At 45.4% G+C, this 16,173-nt stretch overlaps 1 protein-coding gene across 2 annotated transcripts in view; it reads left to right on the plus strand.

The window, feature by feature from the left end:
* Positions 1 to 15,782, plus strand: part of TEX30 (testis expressed 30) — a 232,775-nt gene extending 216,993 nt beyond the window's left edge. For both annotated transcript variants that reach the window (XM_078657504.1, XM_078657505.1), the window contains one exon: positions 14,942 to 15,782. In XM_078657504.1, the coding sequence (XP_078513630.1) occupies positions 14,942 to 15,109 (168 nt within the window). In that variant the 3' untranslated portion in view covers positions 15,110 to 15,782. The remainder of the gene's footprint in view (positions 1 to 14,941) is intronic.
* Positions 15,783 to 16,173: the final 391 nt, after the last annotated feature.

Here is a 16,173-nt window from a genome sequence, read left to right on the forward strand (position 1 = left end):
CGATGAAGCCAACTGTATGGCTTGTTCTCGTTTTCGCTCAAAGAAGACGATTCGACTTCGGCACATGGCGCGCCAGGAGGCCCAGCAGACGGCACCTGACCCGGTGAACATTTTTGATACTGAGGGAGAAGAAGCAGACGTGCAGGAAGTTCGTGAGCTGATTTCCATTCCAGCGGCTGAGATCGACTCCAACTACGACGCAGACATGCTCGATACAGAAGACGTCGTCGACAAGGTAGGAGACGACGATGAGGCCTATGGGGCCACGGAAGATAGCTCAGGCGAAGAGCTATGCCCCGTTCGGACATTAACTAAGGCTCAGGTCGAGGGATCGCCACATGGCCTTACCCAAGATCATACACCTAGATCCACGGTCTCGCCTCCGGGCCCGGCTACGGACACTTCTGCGGAGCCGCCATTAGTCAAATCGAAACCGAAAGAGAAAGCTTCGGTCTCAAAAGACGCTTCTACGGAGCCGCCATTGGTCAAATCGAAACCAAAGGTACAAGCTTCAGTCTCGATAAAACCGAAAGTGATAGAGACGCCGTCGAAACAGAAAGCACCTGTCGCCTTGGTCGGCTCCACGTCTTCGGACCTGTTGATGCAGACGAAGCTAAAGAAGGTTGTCGAACAGGTGAAGTCGCTCAAGGGCGTTGAGCCGAAGGCTGGGGCACCAAAAGCGCTTGTCAAGGCCGTCGACCCGAAGACGTCAACGCCTAAGGCCGTCGACACTGTCAAAGGACTCGGACCTCCAAAAGCTGTCGATCCTGCACGTCGGCCCGACAAGGCCAAGAGTACTGCTCCCCTCGAGTCCGCACATGGTAGTGGCTCAAGAGCACCTGTTCAGTCGACGAAACCGTCCGCATCCTTCACGAAGCAGGTGTCGGACTCGTTGCAGCGCATTAAGGACAAGGCTTCCGCGGTCGATCCCAAGGATACTTCCACCCCAAAGCCAGCCGCTAAACCACAAAAGTCGACGGCACCGATTCAGTTCACGCTGCCGCCAAAAGTGGCGCCGAAGGCGTTCGCGCCCAGGAAGGTCGTCGAGGCGTCCATGACGGTATCTACGGGGCCGAAGCCTACCCCTGCAGTTGTAGGCACAAAACATCGACAACCCCTACTGGAGGAGCAGTCAGAACAATTTATCGGCGCCGACACCAGTAAACTTTCCATCTACAAGCGAAAGATCACTCCGGCACAGCCTATGGAGTCATACACGATTCCTTTGAAGAAGAAAAAGGATTCCACAGATTCCCCAGTTCTTGTTGAACTGCTTAATCCACGTGCTTAGGACTCTGCTCCACTCTCGCCCACTTACTCAGATGTGGAGGCTGGGGAAGGTGCCTATGATGAATACAACTACCCTGCGGACACTGATCCTGAAGATCAGCATGACACATGGGCAGATGCTGCGGACCCAGGGGATCCACAAACTGCCCCGGACACTCAAGTGTATACTGTCAAAACCTCCCCTACTGAGGATTCTGCAGCATTTAATGCGCTTATGAGAGGGCAGCCAAGAATCATGACGTCCAGCTTCATGCTGACCCTATTGAAGTAGACTTTCTGTTTGACACCCTTTCCACCTCTGAAAAGACCATTAAGACTCTGCCAATGCTGAAGGGTGTCTTGAAACATGCTGCAGACATTTTTAAAGAACCCACACGTGCCAGGGTTATAAACCCCAGAATTGAAAAAAAAAATACAAGCCGGCACCTGGCGACCCTACCTACATCAAGGGCCAGTTGCCGTTGGACTCGCTAGTTGTTTCTAATGCCCGGAAGAGGGCAAATTCACAAACTACTGGTGATGCTCCTCCCCCTGACAAGGAAGCTAAGGTGCTGGAAGCATCAGGGAAGAGGGTGGCGGCTCAAGCGACCAATATCTGGCGCATTTCTAACACGCAGGCACTCTTGGCCAGATATGACAGGGCACATTATGATACACTTGAAACCCTGTTACAACACTTGCCAGACGAATATAAGGAGGCAGCAGAGATGCTCATTCAGGAAGGGAAACTCATCTCAAATGCTTCTATTAAGTGTGCACTGGACGCTGCGGACACCGCGGCCAGGGCCATTAACACCAGTGTAATGTTGCGGCGTCAGGCCTGGCTCAGAATCTCCGGGTTCAAACCGGAGATACAAACCACCATCCTGAATCGGCCTGTAAACCCTGATCACTTATTTGGACCTGAGGTGGACACCACCCTAGAAAAAATCAAAAAAGACACCGAGACTGCAAAGTCTATGGGGGCTCTCCAGTCCCAGCAGTTCAGGGGTAGTACTTTTCGTCGCTCAAGCAATAGAGGTGTTTCCAGAGGCCAGATGTCCCAGCAAACACAGTACACTAAGAGTGGTGCACAAACCTCATACAACAAACAGAGTAGAGGTGGCTATCGCGGAAACAGCGCCAAGGGCAGAGGTCGTGGAAACAACAGCTCCTGATCCTCTGCCGCGAACAAACAGTGATGCCTTGTCACTGCCCCCCGACCATACAACACCAGTCGGGGGGAGACTCCAACAGTTCCTGCCAGTCTGGAAATCCATCACCAGAGACAGGTGGGTCAGAAAGCTTATCCAGTACGGTTATTGTCTGGAGGTGATATCCACTCCACCCAATATACCCCCAAAACACCGTCCTATGTCCACAGAGCATTTGCACTTATTGCAGCAAGAGGTACTCATCATGCTTCAAAAAGGGGCAATCGAGATCGTACCAGTGGAACAAAGAGGCACAGGAGTGTACTCCCTGTACTTCTTAATCCCAAAGAAAGACGGGTCCCTCATACCCATTCTGGACCTCATACCCCTAAACCTATACATTCTATCAGAACACTTTCACATGCTCACACTGCAGCAGGTTCCTCCGTTGCTCAATCAGGGGGATTTCCTCGCCACATTAGATCTAAAAGATGCATATTTTCACATTCCGCTACATCCGTCACACAGAAAATACCTCAGATTCACCATTCAGAATCCGCATTACCAATTCAAAGTCCTCCCTTTCGGAGTGACTACAGCGCCCAGGGTGTTCACAAAGTAACTGGCGACAGTGGCTGCGCACCTCAGGAGACAAAACGTTCACATCTACCCTTATTTGGACGACTGGCTTGTTCGAGCGAAGTCGGCCCAGCAGTGCGCTGCCAGCATGTCCCACACCATTCACCTTCTTCACGATCTGGGATTCTCACTGAATTACCCAAAGTCGCACCTTCAGCCCGCCCATGTGCGGCAGTATCTAGGCGCAATAATAAACACTCTGGCAGCCACAGCACAGCCAAATTCTGTGAGGATCAACAGCATTCAATTGCTGATACAGAAATTCAGGCCGCAATACTCGCTCCCTGCACGAGTGTTCATGCAGTTGATAGGCATGATGGCCTCCTGCATCTTCATAGTCCCGCATGCGAGACTACATATGCGTCCGCTTCAAGAGTGCTTAGCACGTCAGTGGAATCAGGCTCACGGACAGTTAAAAGACCTAGTGTTGGTGACCGGTCGTGCATACAACTCTCTGCATTGGTGGAATCCACACAACCTTTGCAAGGGACGACCGTTCCAGGAGCCTGTGCCACAGATCATACTAACGACGGACACATCTCTCCAGGGTTGGGGAGCTCATGTGCTCCACTACACAGTTCAGGGACTATGGACAACGCAGCAAAAGAGGATGCACATCAACCACCTAGAGCTGATGGCAATCTTCATGGCAATGAAGGCAGTCAAGGTACATCTGTGCAACAAGGTCGTGTTGATCCGGACGGACAACATGACGGCCATGTACTACATTCAGAAGCAGGGAGGTACACACTCTCCACAGTTGTCTCATCTGGCTCAGAGCATGTGGAAGTGGGCCATACAGAGGAACATCTTCCTCTTGGCGAAACACCTCCCCGGCAAGGACAATCAGATGGCGGATCTGCTCAGCAGGTACAGCCACCAAATGCACGAGTGGGAGATACATCCATCAGTACTCCGCCCGTACTTCCAGCAGTGGGGTCATCCAGAGATCGACCTGTTCGCCACAAGGGAAAACGCAAAATGCCAAAGCTTTGCCGCCAGGTTCCCGCACCCACAGTCGCAGGGCAATGCGATATGGATGAAATGGTCAGGCAAATTTGCGTACGCTTTTCCCCCAGCACCTCTAATACCGCTGGTGGCATGAAAGCTAAAGCAACACTCGATGACGCTCATCCTGGTTGCTCCAACGTGGGCACGCCAACCATGGTACAGCACGTTTCTAGAACTTTCCGTGGTACCGCATCAAAGGCTGCACCTCACACCCAGACTTTTGACGCAGAGCCATGGCGACATTCAGCACCCAGATCCACAACAGCTCAACCTGGCGATCTGGCTCCTGAGGTCTTAGAGTTTGGCTACCTCAACTTGCCTCCTGACTGCATGGATATCATACGGGAGGCAAGAAAGCCTACCACCAGAGCATGCTACGCAGCCAAATGGAAGCGGTTTGTCATTTATTGCGTAGACCACAACATTAACCCGCTTGACGCGTCCACGCACAACATCATTTGTTATCTGTTACATCTTTACAAATGCAATCTGGCATATGCTTCCATTCGAATTCATTTATCCGCCATAGCGGCTTATCTGCAAAACAGGCAGCATCTCTCCCTTTTCAGAGTGCCTGCCATTAAAGCTTTTCTTGAGGGGCTCAAACGAGTCATTCCTCCCAGGACCCCGCCTTCTCCTGAATGGAATCTTAATGTAGTCCTCACCCGACTGATGGGTCCACCTTTTGAGCCTCTACATTCTTGCGAAATTCAGTTCTTAACATGGAAAGTAGCTTTCTTGATAGCCATTACGTCACTGCGACGTGTTAGTGAGCTCCAGGCGCTCACTGTACAGGAGCCATTCATTCAAATTCACTCCAACCGGGTGGTGCTGCGCACTAACCCTAAATTTCTTCCAAAGGTGGTTTCACAGTTCCATGTCAATCAAACTATTGAACTGCCTGTGTTCTTCCAAAATCCTGAGTCGGTGGCAAAAAGAATGCTCCACACTCTTGACGTCAAAAGGGCTTTGATGTACTACATTGATAGGACCAAAGATTTTAGGAAGACGAAACAACTTTTTGTTGCCTTTTCCGCACAACACAAGGGCAACCCCATTTCCAAAACAGGTATAGCCAGGTGGATCGTTAAGTGTATTCTAATTTGCTATCTCAAGGCTAAGCGCACTTTAACGATCCCCCCAAGGGCCCACTCCACCCGCAAGTTGGGGGCCTCCATGGCTTTCCTTGGAAATATCCCTTTAGAAGACATTTGTAGAGCAGCCACATGGTCTACCCCACACACATTTACAAAACACTACTGTGTAGATGTGCACTCCAAGCAGCAGGCAGCTGTAGGGCAGGCTGTTCTAAAAACACTTTTTCAAACGTCTGCAGCTGGCACAGGCGGCCGCCGCTAATGGAGGGACTGCTGTATATTCTATGCTATAGATATGAATTCAGCAGCCCACATGCCTCGAACTGAATATGCTACTTACCAGTATGCATCTGTTCTTGGCATGTAGGGCTGCTGACATTCATATCGCCCACCCTCCTCCCCGGCGCCTGTAGCGGCTGCAGAATTTACACTTACTCTTAGCATGGTCATCGCTCACTCTGTTACACTCCATCTTCGCCACAATGGCTAAAAACAATCTGGGGATGGAGTCGATGCCCATGCGCACTGTAGTCCAGGGGAGGAGCCACCTATCTCGTGATACTTCGAAGACTCTTCCAGGACAACAATGTGCAATCATCCGGACCCAACACTAGGCGGCGATCTATGCTATAGATATGAATGTCAGCAGCCCTACATGCCAAGAACAGATGCATACTGGTAAGTAGCATATTCATTTTGCAATCTCGCAATTGCGAGATTGTCGCTGCCCGCCGCATCTACGTGTTCGCGATGCGTGATCACGGGCCTTTATGACGTACTCGCGTTGCCAAACTCTCGCTGTGCAAGGTGGCAAGCCGCGATGACGTCGACAAACTCCCGCAGGATCCCGCAGCAAGATCCAAAATGGCGCAGCACACGCAAACATGGAGAAAAACAACTCTGCAAACGCTGAATGACGGTAAGTGAACGCTGCACGCCGCAAAATTGTATAGTATTCTAGTTGGCAAGTGCGACCAAGCAAAAAATCCGCTTCGCACGGATTTACGAATTTTCGGCAAATTCGCGAGAGTTCGCGGATTGCGAATTTGCCGAAAATCCGCAAAATCTGCGAGCGGAACGGATTTTACGCCCATGCTTAATCATCACTGCCATTTCCTTTCTTCTCATTGATCGACACATGCTGGTTTCACTTCCTCTTCTCGAGTTTGCCCCTTTGATGGAGCATTGACCAATTACTGATTGATTGTTTAATATTATCTGTCTGCTGCTCGGACTTGGTCTCAGGTATTTTTTTTTCTTCTTGCTTCCCCGTTGTCATTTTTAGACCTTGCCTTAGACAGTGCATGCAGAGTGGCTTGCAATATTTTTTGTTAACTTAAACTTATGGAGTGTTATAGCCAGCCCATGGCTTATTGTTCGTTTGCTTCATCATCACTACCATTTCTTTGCTCCTCTTTGGTTGGCACTTGCTGGTTTCACTTTCTCTTTTTGTGTACTGATTAATTGTTTTATTAGTATCCTTTTGCTGCTCAGACTTGGATTCACATACTTTTTTATCTTCTTGCTTCCCCCAATATCTTTGCGTCCTATTCATCATTGCTTGCCAGTTGTTGCGTGCACTCGCTTGCTTCCCGTCATTGTTGTTTGCCCCCTCCTGTTGTTGTGGCTTGCCCTCCCATCGTTGTTGTTTGCGCCCTCCTGTTGTTGTGGCTTGCCCTCCCATCGTTGTTGTTTGCGCCCTAACCCCCCCTCCCATCGTTTTTGCTTGCGCCCTAACCCCCCTCCCATCGTTGTTGCTTTCCTCCCCTCCTTTGCCCCTCTCATCATCATCGCTTGCTCCTCCTGTCTACCACTGATAAGGCCACTCTGCAAACCTGTACATTTAGATTAGCAGCATGTCCATTATAAAACAATAATATGGTAGAGTGGAAAAGTGTATGGCTTCGCTGCCCAATAACATCCATAGACTCCGGCGACCCAGCTTTGATAGTTTGCAGGGAAGTCCTGATTGGCAAAAATAATAACTAAATGTTCTGTCACCATTAGAAAGATCACACTTGTTTGTCCAGACTACTAGCAACAACATAGCAGGCAACAGGGTCAGGAGCCAACACTGAAAGTCTGGGTTCCAAAAAGTCCAGGAAGAAAGACTTGCTGACACACAGTTCAAGAAGCTGTACGCTAACCAGCAAACCTTTCTAGCAGCTCATGGCGATAAACACAAGAAGGCATAGGTAGAATCAGATATTTACATTATTCTGCATCCTTCAGAAATTTTGAAGGATAAAGTTAAAAACTTTTCTTAGAACTTCCAGATTATTCAACCTTTCAGCTAAAAATTAAGAAACAAGTGAATTCAAATTAATAAGAAGCATTGGCAAAGCCAATAGGTCTTGACTATGAGATCTTTTGGCTTCATCAATGTGTTGCACATATTTTGGACAGCAGGACGGCTACTGTGCAGCGTGGCTGAAAGTTTTTTTGTTAAAAAAAGTGCTACGAATTGGTCAACTCTGGCCGCATGATAGCGTTTTTTTGTTTTTTTGTTTTTTTTAAAGTTTAAACCGTACTGCACAGCAGCCACTCTGCTTTACAACATGACTTACAGAAATGTTGACAAAGCCAAAACATAGAGCTATGTGGCTTTGTCTGTTTTTTTTTTTTTGCTGACTTCCAAGTGGCGATTATTTCAGCCCACAGGCTCTACGAGCTGCAGGTCCTGCTAATTAAACTACTGTTCACTAGCATACATGGACAAACTGGTTCTTAGCACTTGCTAATCTTTTCTCCCAAAGGCACTTCCATGTTTCATATAGACAAGTCGATCACTCTTCTAGCGTTTATTCCCATTTCTCATCCTTCTAGGGAAAAGGGGACTGGAGGTGGCCCAACGGCTAGGGCGTTCGACCTCGAAGCTGGGGAACCGGGTTGTAGACTCTGCAGGGGTGTTCTCTACATCCTGTGATTCTGGACAAATCATTTTATCTCCAGGTCCCTAACAAAAAATGAATGTGCCTGTCTGTAACGCAACTGGTGCTCATGTTAAGTACTCTGATACCTTCGGGTCCTGTCTGCGCTATATAAAACTCCAAAAAAAGAAGAGCAGCGCTACATAGACTGGAATTGCTCTCTCCTAATCCACATGGTGATTGCATTTGGATGCATTCGTAAGTAATGAATCTGTGAGAAGCGTCTGTTAGAAGAAAAGGTTACTGCAGTTTGATAATATTTCTGGTGGATACACTATCTTTCCGGTGATCCTTTACCTCCATCTCTCCTCCGCCTCCTTTTTTGAGTTGGCATCATTCGTATTTAAGTTCTGGGGTATGCAAATGATAATTCTTTGTTTATTTGCTGTTGTTAATATCTTTCAGTTCCTCTCTGTACGTCTCAGCTGGGTGAGGAAATAAATGCAAGCAACTGGCAGCATATATCTGCCACTATCATTACTTGCTAAATGGGTGGTGTCATATAGCAACACCTAGCGTGTTGGATTGGTACTGCTTAAGAAAATGTGTTCCAGATCCAGGCTAGTGCCTGGGTTTATTCATGAGTTTAGGAAGCGGCAGGTCACCCTCAAGTACAGAAGCACTCTCCTGCAGCACCAGAGGGGCAAACCAGAGATATTGATCTTCCGCTTGCTAATAAGATTCACCAGTCAAGAGGAGTACAAGTCTCCTTAAGAACAGGACTCGCTCCAGATCAAGGTACGTCACGGAGTACACATTCTAAGCACTCATGCCACTTGCTGGGGATGGTGTACTCCCTTTGTGTGGCAGGCCATCAAGAATTTCTACCTTCAATGAAGCAAATTTCAGGACTGCTAAGAGGCTCGGCTTTGATCTAACTGACCTTCAAGTGTAGACAAGTAAAATTTATGGAACATTACAACTAAATGTTGTTGCCAGTCTTCTAGTTCCATTAGAGCCTGGTGTTGTTTTTTTACTTAATCCTGTTGATATCACTGACTCAAACTCCCAACAGTCAGTAAAATAAAAATACAAGGCTCTACAATAGAGCCTTCCTTACCTGTAAAAAACGTGATTGTGAGAGGGTTCAAAAATCTTCTTGTTCTGCGCTTCCTAAGCAGGTTAATTAACCAGTGGCAGACCGTAATACAGATTGTGAAACTTCAGTTACATTTCCTGTGACCACCTCTGCATCTTATCTTTTGTTAGATTGCAATGAAAGCCCTCTCTATAGGGTCTTGGAACTAGTCTTGACTTTTTTTGCCAGGAAGAGGCAGAATTATATATGCATAAGTCTTAAAAAAAAAAAAGTATGGTAGGTTTTTTATTTATTTTGTATTTCTTTATTTATTTACAGGCTCCTCAGTTCTGTAAAAGTCCTAGGTAAACTGTTGCCAATGCTTACTGTCTATATAGCTGAATGAGATGTACTTCTTGATATAACCTCCCTGAATTGAAGCCCAGTGAATAATAAAAAAAGATGATGCACCATCCCTTTTCTGGGCCTTAATTTTGAGGATCCTAAACTGAAATTGCGGTACTCAGGAGAAACCTGAAAGAGACACTTCCAAGTGGTTCATTGAGGGAAAGATTTTTCCAAATCATAGCTAGGATGCACTCTTATCCGCATGCTCAAACACCTTACTAACAGAAGTCTGTTAACCAGCAAAGTTAAAATAACGGGCCAGTGGCATATGAGGCACCCAGCCTTCATCAGAACACGGAAGTCCTCCTTTAGTCGATATGCAATGACTCCTTTCTCTTGCCCTTGCTAGTTAGGATGGAAGAAGGAGGAAGCATCTCACCTGAACTCATAGCATGGTATGAATTAACAGCATCTGACTGGGACATTTTACAGGACTGATACCTCTTGCAGATTCCAGTAAAAATCCCACAAGGTCCACCAACGAACTCACGGCTTCAACAGTTAGAGAGGCTCACTGTCTTCAAAAATAGCTAGCAGTGTCAAAGGTTTTACAAAAATAGAGACAATGGTATATAGTACAACTACTTCTTGAAATAGGCCATTGAATGAAGTTCATGTCAATTGTAGACACTAAATTAGCAAATAAGTGGATGGAGAAGTACATGTTTAGAATGCTGGCCCAGATGTACCGTCCTCTGTATCAAGAAGACCGGATGTGGACAGTACACCTCCAGAATGCATACTTTCAGATTTCCATCGTGCAGAACCACAGGAAATGTGATGTTAAAGGCGGTGTAACAATTCTAATAATCCAAACGTTCAGTCTGATATCCCCCTCTATGTGCCTTTTCCTAATGGATAGTAGTGGGTTCAGCTCACCTGAGAAAGATCGAATTTTTGTATAACCTTATCAAGGGTTTGGCTGCTGAATGATTCTTCAAAACAGGTCATGAAAGCTTTTCAAGTCACCTGTGACATATTAAAAATGCTGCGGTTGGACACCTACCCGAGAAGACCATCTCTCTAATGTACCGCAAACTGATTAACCACATGGGTGACCCGCTCGGGTCTCTGCGGGAGGCTTGGGTTGCTGATGGCATAGAATTGGATGATGAGGACTGGGTGGTGGCTGTGTCCTCCCCCAATGTAGTGGCTGTACAGATAAGGCTGCGCCTGGTACAATTGAAGATTCTACATAGATCCTATGTTACAGGTCCCGGGTTGGTGAAGATGGGGTGGAGTGCGGCTGGCGAGTGCAAGAGGGGCTGTGGCGAGGTCGCAACGTTTTTTCACATACTGTGATAGAGTGCAGGCCTATTGGTGCGACATACATGATATTATGCGGGATGTCCTGGGTTGTGAAGTGCGGCTGGAGGCGCGTAGGTGCCTCTTGAATGTCTGGGAACCCACAGATCTTAATCAATATCTCAAGCAGTGGGTTACCCTGGCGTGTATGATTGCCAAGCGCAATATAGCTCAGTTGTGGGGCGCTGCTCTCCCGCCCCAGCGTTCTAAATGGGCCCAGGACCTGGACTGGTGTATGTTTCGAGAGCGAGCTGTATATGTTGCAAGGGGCTGCCCCGAAAAATGGGTGAAGATATGGGGGCCCTGGAATGTTTACCGGGGTGATCTCTGTGTTCCCCCAGCCAGGCGACCTGCTTTGGACACTCTAGATTCCCCTTGATCCCCAACCTTCGCAAATTTTGTGTTATCCTGTTGGCAAGTCTTCTTCTGCTCCGAGCACTGCTATATTGATGTCGAAGTATTCCCAATGCAATGTTTGTTTGTATTTTCTTGTTTATCTTAATAAAAAGAAATATAAAAAATAAATAAATGCTGCGGTGCTCATTAAATCATGACAAATCATAATTTTGTATATATCTTATCAAACATAAATATGTCAATATCGAAGTCCTCATCCTACTGTTAGATCGCTTCACTGAATTTTTATTGTATCAAATGCTCAACTGCACATGTGGCCTCTGGAGAAATGTCACAATGGCCAGTCACGGGTTAGGATCTGGGCAGAGAGTGAACATATCTTCATTAACACTTGATCCTAGCCACCATGCTGGCAGAAGTAAAGCATGATAAAAGGGGCCCTGTCCCTAATCATCTCTACTCCTGCACAATTGAGATTGATACATCTGTGCTAGGATAGGGCTCTAGTATACCCCCAACTGCTCAGGAGATGTGGTCTGAGGATGAGCAAATAAATCTGCTAGATCAGTATGTTGGAGCCAACTTCAACTTACCAGAAGCCATTAGTTCCATCCATTTAATTTATGAGAACTGAGAGACAGATGGACTACACAACAGGAATTTATTACTTGAAAAAACAAAGGGATGGAGGATCAGCTCCTTCGTAAGAGAAGCACAAAAAATGTGCGGTTGCTTCTAGCATAGATAGAATTTACAAACAATGGCAGCATACCTACAAGGTGTACTAAATCTAAGCAGATGGCCTTGTGCTACCAAAAATGCAATTGAGAACCTTATAACTTGATATGTACACCAAAGCAGGAAATACAAAATATCAATAATACACGTCTCGATACCCAGCTCCATTTTGTTTTTTTCAAAAGTCGATTGAGTTCTGAGAATCAAAGAAGACGACGATTCTTATCCGTGCAGACTGGCCTTGGCATTCGTAGTACCCCGATCGGATTATCGTGCTAGGAAGCAATACAGAACATTGCTGTGCCTCCAGATCTCCTCTCCAGGAAACCCAGGGGAGTCCTCTGTAAAAGTGAACTTGTCAATGGGGCTCCTGAACATCTCCAGGTTGCAATTTGAATTTCTCTCTTGACTGCGTGAGTATCTGGGAGGCAAGTCACTCAGTAAAAGGTAACTTAAGATAGAAGAAACATGGAGTATAGAAAAATACATTTAGTAAAAAGGGCATGTCAAGAAGAGATTTATTTATTTATAAAAAGGTTTGGAAAGGCACTGCTTGTAGCCTTTAGATGGCGCTAACTTAATGTCATGTGGTTAGACCTGGCTTAAAGTTTTTTTTCTTCAGTGTGGCTACCTTGGGCAGCCAGGTGGGACCATAGAAAATGTCCCCCTTCCTTCAGTCATATTTTGCCATAAATATTTTGACGGCCTATTCAAAATGAATTTATACATCTGTGCGCCCCGTGATACCTGACCATTTGTCCACTATAAAGTAATGCTCAAACTTTCTCCCTGAAAGAGGCTACTGCTTATCTGGCCTCGTGTACTATATTTTTCATGGTAAGAAGATGAATCGTTAATTGTATTTTTGTTTTTCAATTTGCTCAGAAAATATTAAAACCACATCAGATGTTGCAATTTGGTGTGCAATTCTTTGTTCTTAAATTGCAGAAATCCATAGAAACGTTTTCCCTCATCCATCACACCTAAAGATGTCTTCTATGATTTTAACTTAAATGGGGATTCTTGTGATAAAGGAAATAGGACTACAATGAAGTTACTTTCCCTTTTTTCGGAAGAAGTTGGTGTTCTACTATTGAAAATCAGATCCATATATAAATATCCGGTGTGATATTCTTGAAAAAGACAGTTGTTCTGCAAGTAAACGTATACAGCTTTTTATTTGTTTCGGATTACCGTGACCCAGCAATAAAATCACTGGAGAAGCAAGCTTTCCAAATGTTACAGTGATAAATGATGTGACTTTTTCACTATGAAAAAAATAACTGCTTTGATGAGAAATCTTGTTCACAGATATACTAAAGTTATTTTTTCATTTCATTTAGTGTGCGGGGTTACTATAGAACTGTTAGACATTGAAATAGTTCAATTTATACGACTCCTCATGTGTTCAAAATTTCATGGTAGAAATTAAGTCCACTTGGACCTTGATGTTGCTTTAAAAAATATATATATATATATATATATATATATCTATAGAAGGTTTTGGACTGCACTGTGGGCATGGGGCTTTGTACGCAAGTAAGAACAGATTTTAGCGCGTCTGTACCGAGACTCTTTCAGTGTATTTCACTGTAGGTGTCTTACCGTGTAGTGGCCATGGTGGTATTTTACATGGTTACTGTGTCACTATCCCCCTTTGGACACTCTCCTTGGGAGAGTGGGCTAAAGAACGGTGATGGATTAAACCCAGATCTTTTGACTGGGTGTGAGTGTTTGATTGATTCAGATGCTCCGTCCATCACCACCCTCTTTTGAACCGCTTTTGGCCGCCATAAGTGTGGCAGGGTATGCTCAGACGTGAGTCCCTTGCTCACTCTGCCACTGGATTCAAGCAAGCCGGGCTGAAGACGGCTAGAATGCCAGAAACCGGTCCTCGGAAGCTTGTTTCCGGTCCAGGGAAGACATGGCTTGGCAGTTTGGGCTGGACTGTTCCCATGAGGCACAGGGTCAGACTGATTTGCATATAGCCATGTCTGAACTGGGGTGGCACAGTGGTCTAAAGAACGGTGATGGATTAAACCCAGATCTTTTGACTGGGTGTGAGTGTTTGATTGATTCAGATGCTCCGTCCATCACCACCCCCTTTTGTACCGCTTTTGGCCGCCATAAGTGTTGCAGGGTATGCTCAGACGTGAGTCCCTTGCTCACTTTGCCACTGGATTCAAGCAAGCCGGGCTGAAGACGGCTGGAATGCCAGAAACCGGTCCTCGGAAGCTTGTTTCTGGTCCAGGGAAGACATGGCTTCGCAGTTCGGGCTGGACTGTTCCCATGAGGCACAGGGTGGGACTGATTTGCATATAGCCATGTCTGAACTGGGGTGGCAGAGTGGGCTAAAGAACGGTGATGGATTAAACCCAGATCTTTTAACTGGGTGTGAGTGTTTGATTGATTCAGATGCTCCGTCCATCACCACCCCCTTTTGTACCGCTTGATAGTTTTGAGACATTTATTGAGTAGAATCAAATAGCAGTACTAGCACTTCTCTTTGTTTATTAGCTACTATCACATCAGGCAGCACTGACACTATGGGGAACTCCTTGTGGGCGGATGTGCACCTTGTGAAAGAGAAAATTGCAGTCACACAGAATAACGTTAAATAGAGGCTTAAGTGGGTTTACCCATTGCCCCATGTTGTATGCTAAAATAGTGTACGGAATCGTAATGTGAATGACACAACAGACAAATGGGGATAGACAGGTGGATGAAAGCCTGTTTAAGTAAGTATATTACAGCCGTAGGACACCCTGCAGCAGCTTGCTGTTAAACATATGGATTGTATGCATATTTGATAACCAACTGCACAAACTTGCTTCAGCTGATGCTTTTGCAGAAAAAGCAATTATCAAATTTTAGTTTACCACAACTAGAACTCTAGATTTCCAGGGTTTTTTATGTATAAGGAACTGTGCTTGGTAGGCTCGCATGTAGCTAATCATGAGCCCGAATATTTACCTTTGTTTCGCTAATGTGCTACTGCTGTGTTCATCTTTGCAGGTCGTACTGGAAAGTGTGGCCAGCCAAATGAATGCAGCTACGAAAATCCAGTGGCTGGAAGGAGGAAACCATGGCATGGCTGTGACTGGAAGACCAGCCGAAGATATTGCTGGAGAAATAAATGCGCATGTTTTGTCATGGATCAACGATGTCATCGATAACTCTTGAAACGATCTGTATCTTGTACTAAGGGAGATCTGCATTCACAAATGTTTGCATTTGAATGGTATGCCTGCCATTGCTGTTGTAAAATGCTTCTTACTTATCAATAGATGTTATTCTTGCAGGTTGGCTCAGGAACAGCTCACTGGGATAATAGTGTATTCTGTGAATGATACATTTAGGCTCTGTGTTGACTGCGTTTCATCTATCAGCACGTTTCCAGCACACATTTAAACTGGGTGATTAGTTCTTAAATTAACTCAAATTGAAAATTCCACTGTGAGTTCTGAAAATGGTGTTCTAAGCAGTCACTTTTCTACGGAAAACTATATATTTTGATGTTTTACATCCAATTTACCTGTTTACATCTAAGAAGCATTTTATGATCTCTATTAAAAGAGAAAGGTATACTTTTCTAGTGAACTGGTTTATAAACAGCACGTCTTTCCCCACAAAGCAATTATATTTATCAGAATCTTCACCAACCCTATTTTACATTTATTCTGTGCTACGCCTATTCCTGTAGCTGCTATATTTTATAGTTTCCAGCACCCACCTATCTTTCTCTGTGTCTTTTTTTTATTGCCAAAGTGACAATACATGTCTTATTTGACAGTTATACATTCTCTTAACTAATTAGATGCCTTTATTTTTCACTAAATGATTGTTTATTAACCTCTCCAATTGCCTAATTTCGTGCACATAACAACCATCCCATAGCATACTCTTTTTTAATTATTTCCTCGATATTTTGTATTTATTTTGCTGTTTCAGAAATTAATTGTGGCACTCATTTTGACGTAGTGTTTAAATACAGCTGATATATATTGATCCTATTTAGTAGGACAGAGATCCCAGTGGAAGTTATGTAAAAGGCAACCAGAAAACTGCATAGTTTTCATATTCCAATGGCAGGCAAAGCGAGAAACATGTCTGCCATCCTGAGACTGTAAATCATCCGATCCCACCAATCAAGCAGTGTGATATTAGTCATGTGACCATCATTGCTTTGTAAGGGGCAACCATACCCAAGGCGCCAGCTCAGAAGATCCCCACTAAGAAGTCTTGGA

Source organism: Lissotriton helveticus, chromosome 8, assembly GCF_964261635.1.
Source record: "Lissotriton helveticus chromosome 8, aLisHel1.1, whole genome shotgun sequence".
Taxonomy (NCBI): Eukaryota; Metazoa; Chordata; class Amphibia; order Caudata; family Salamandridae; genus Lissotriton; species Lissotriton helveticus.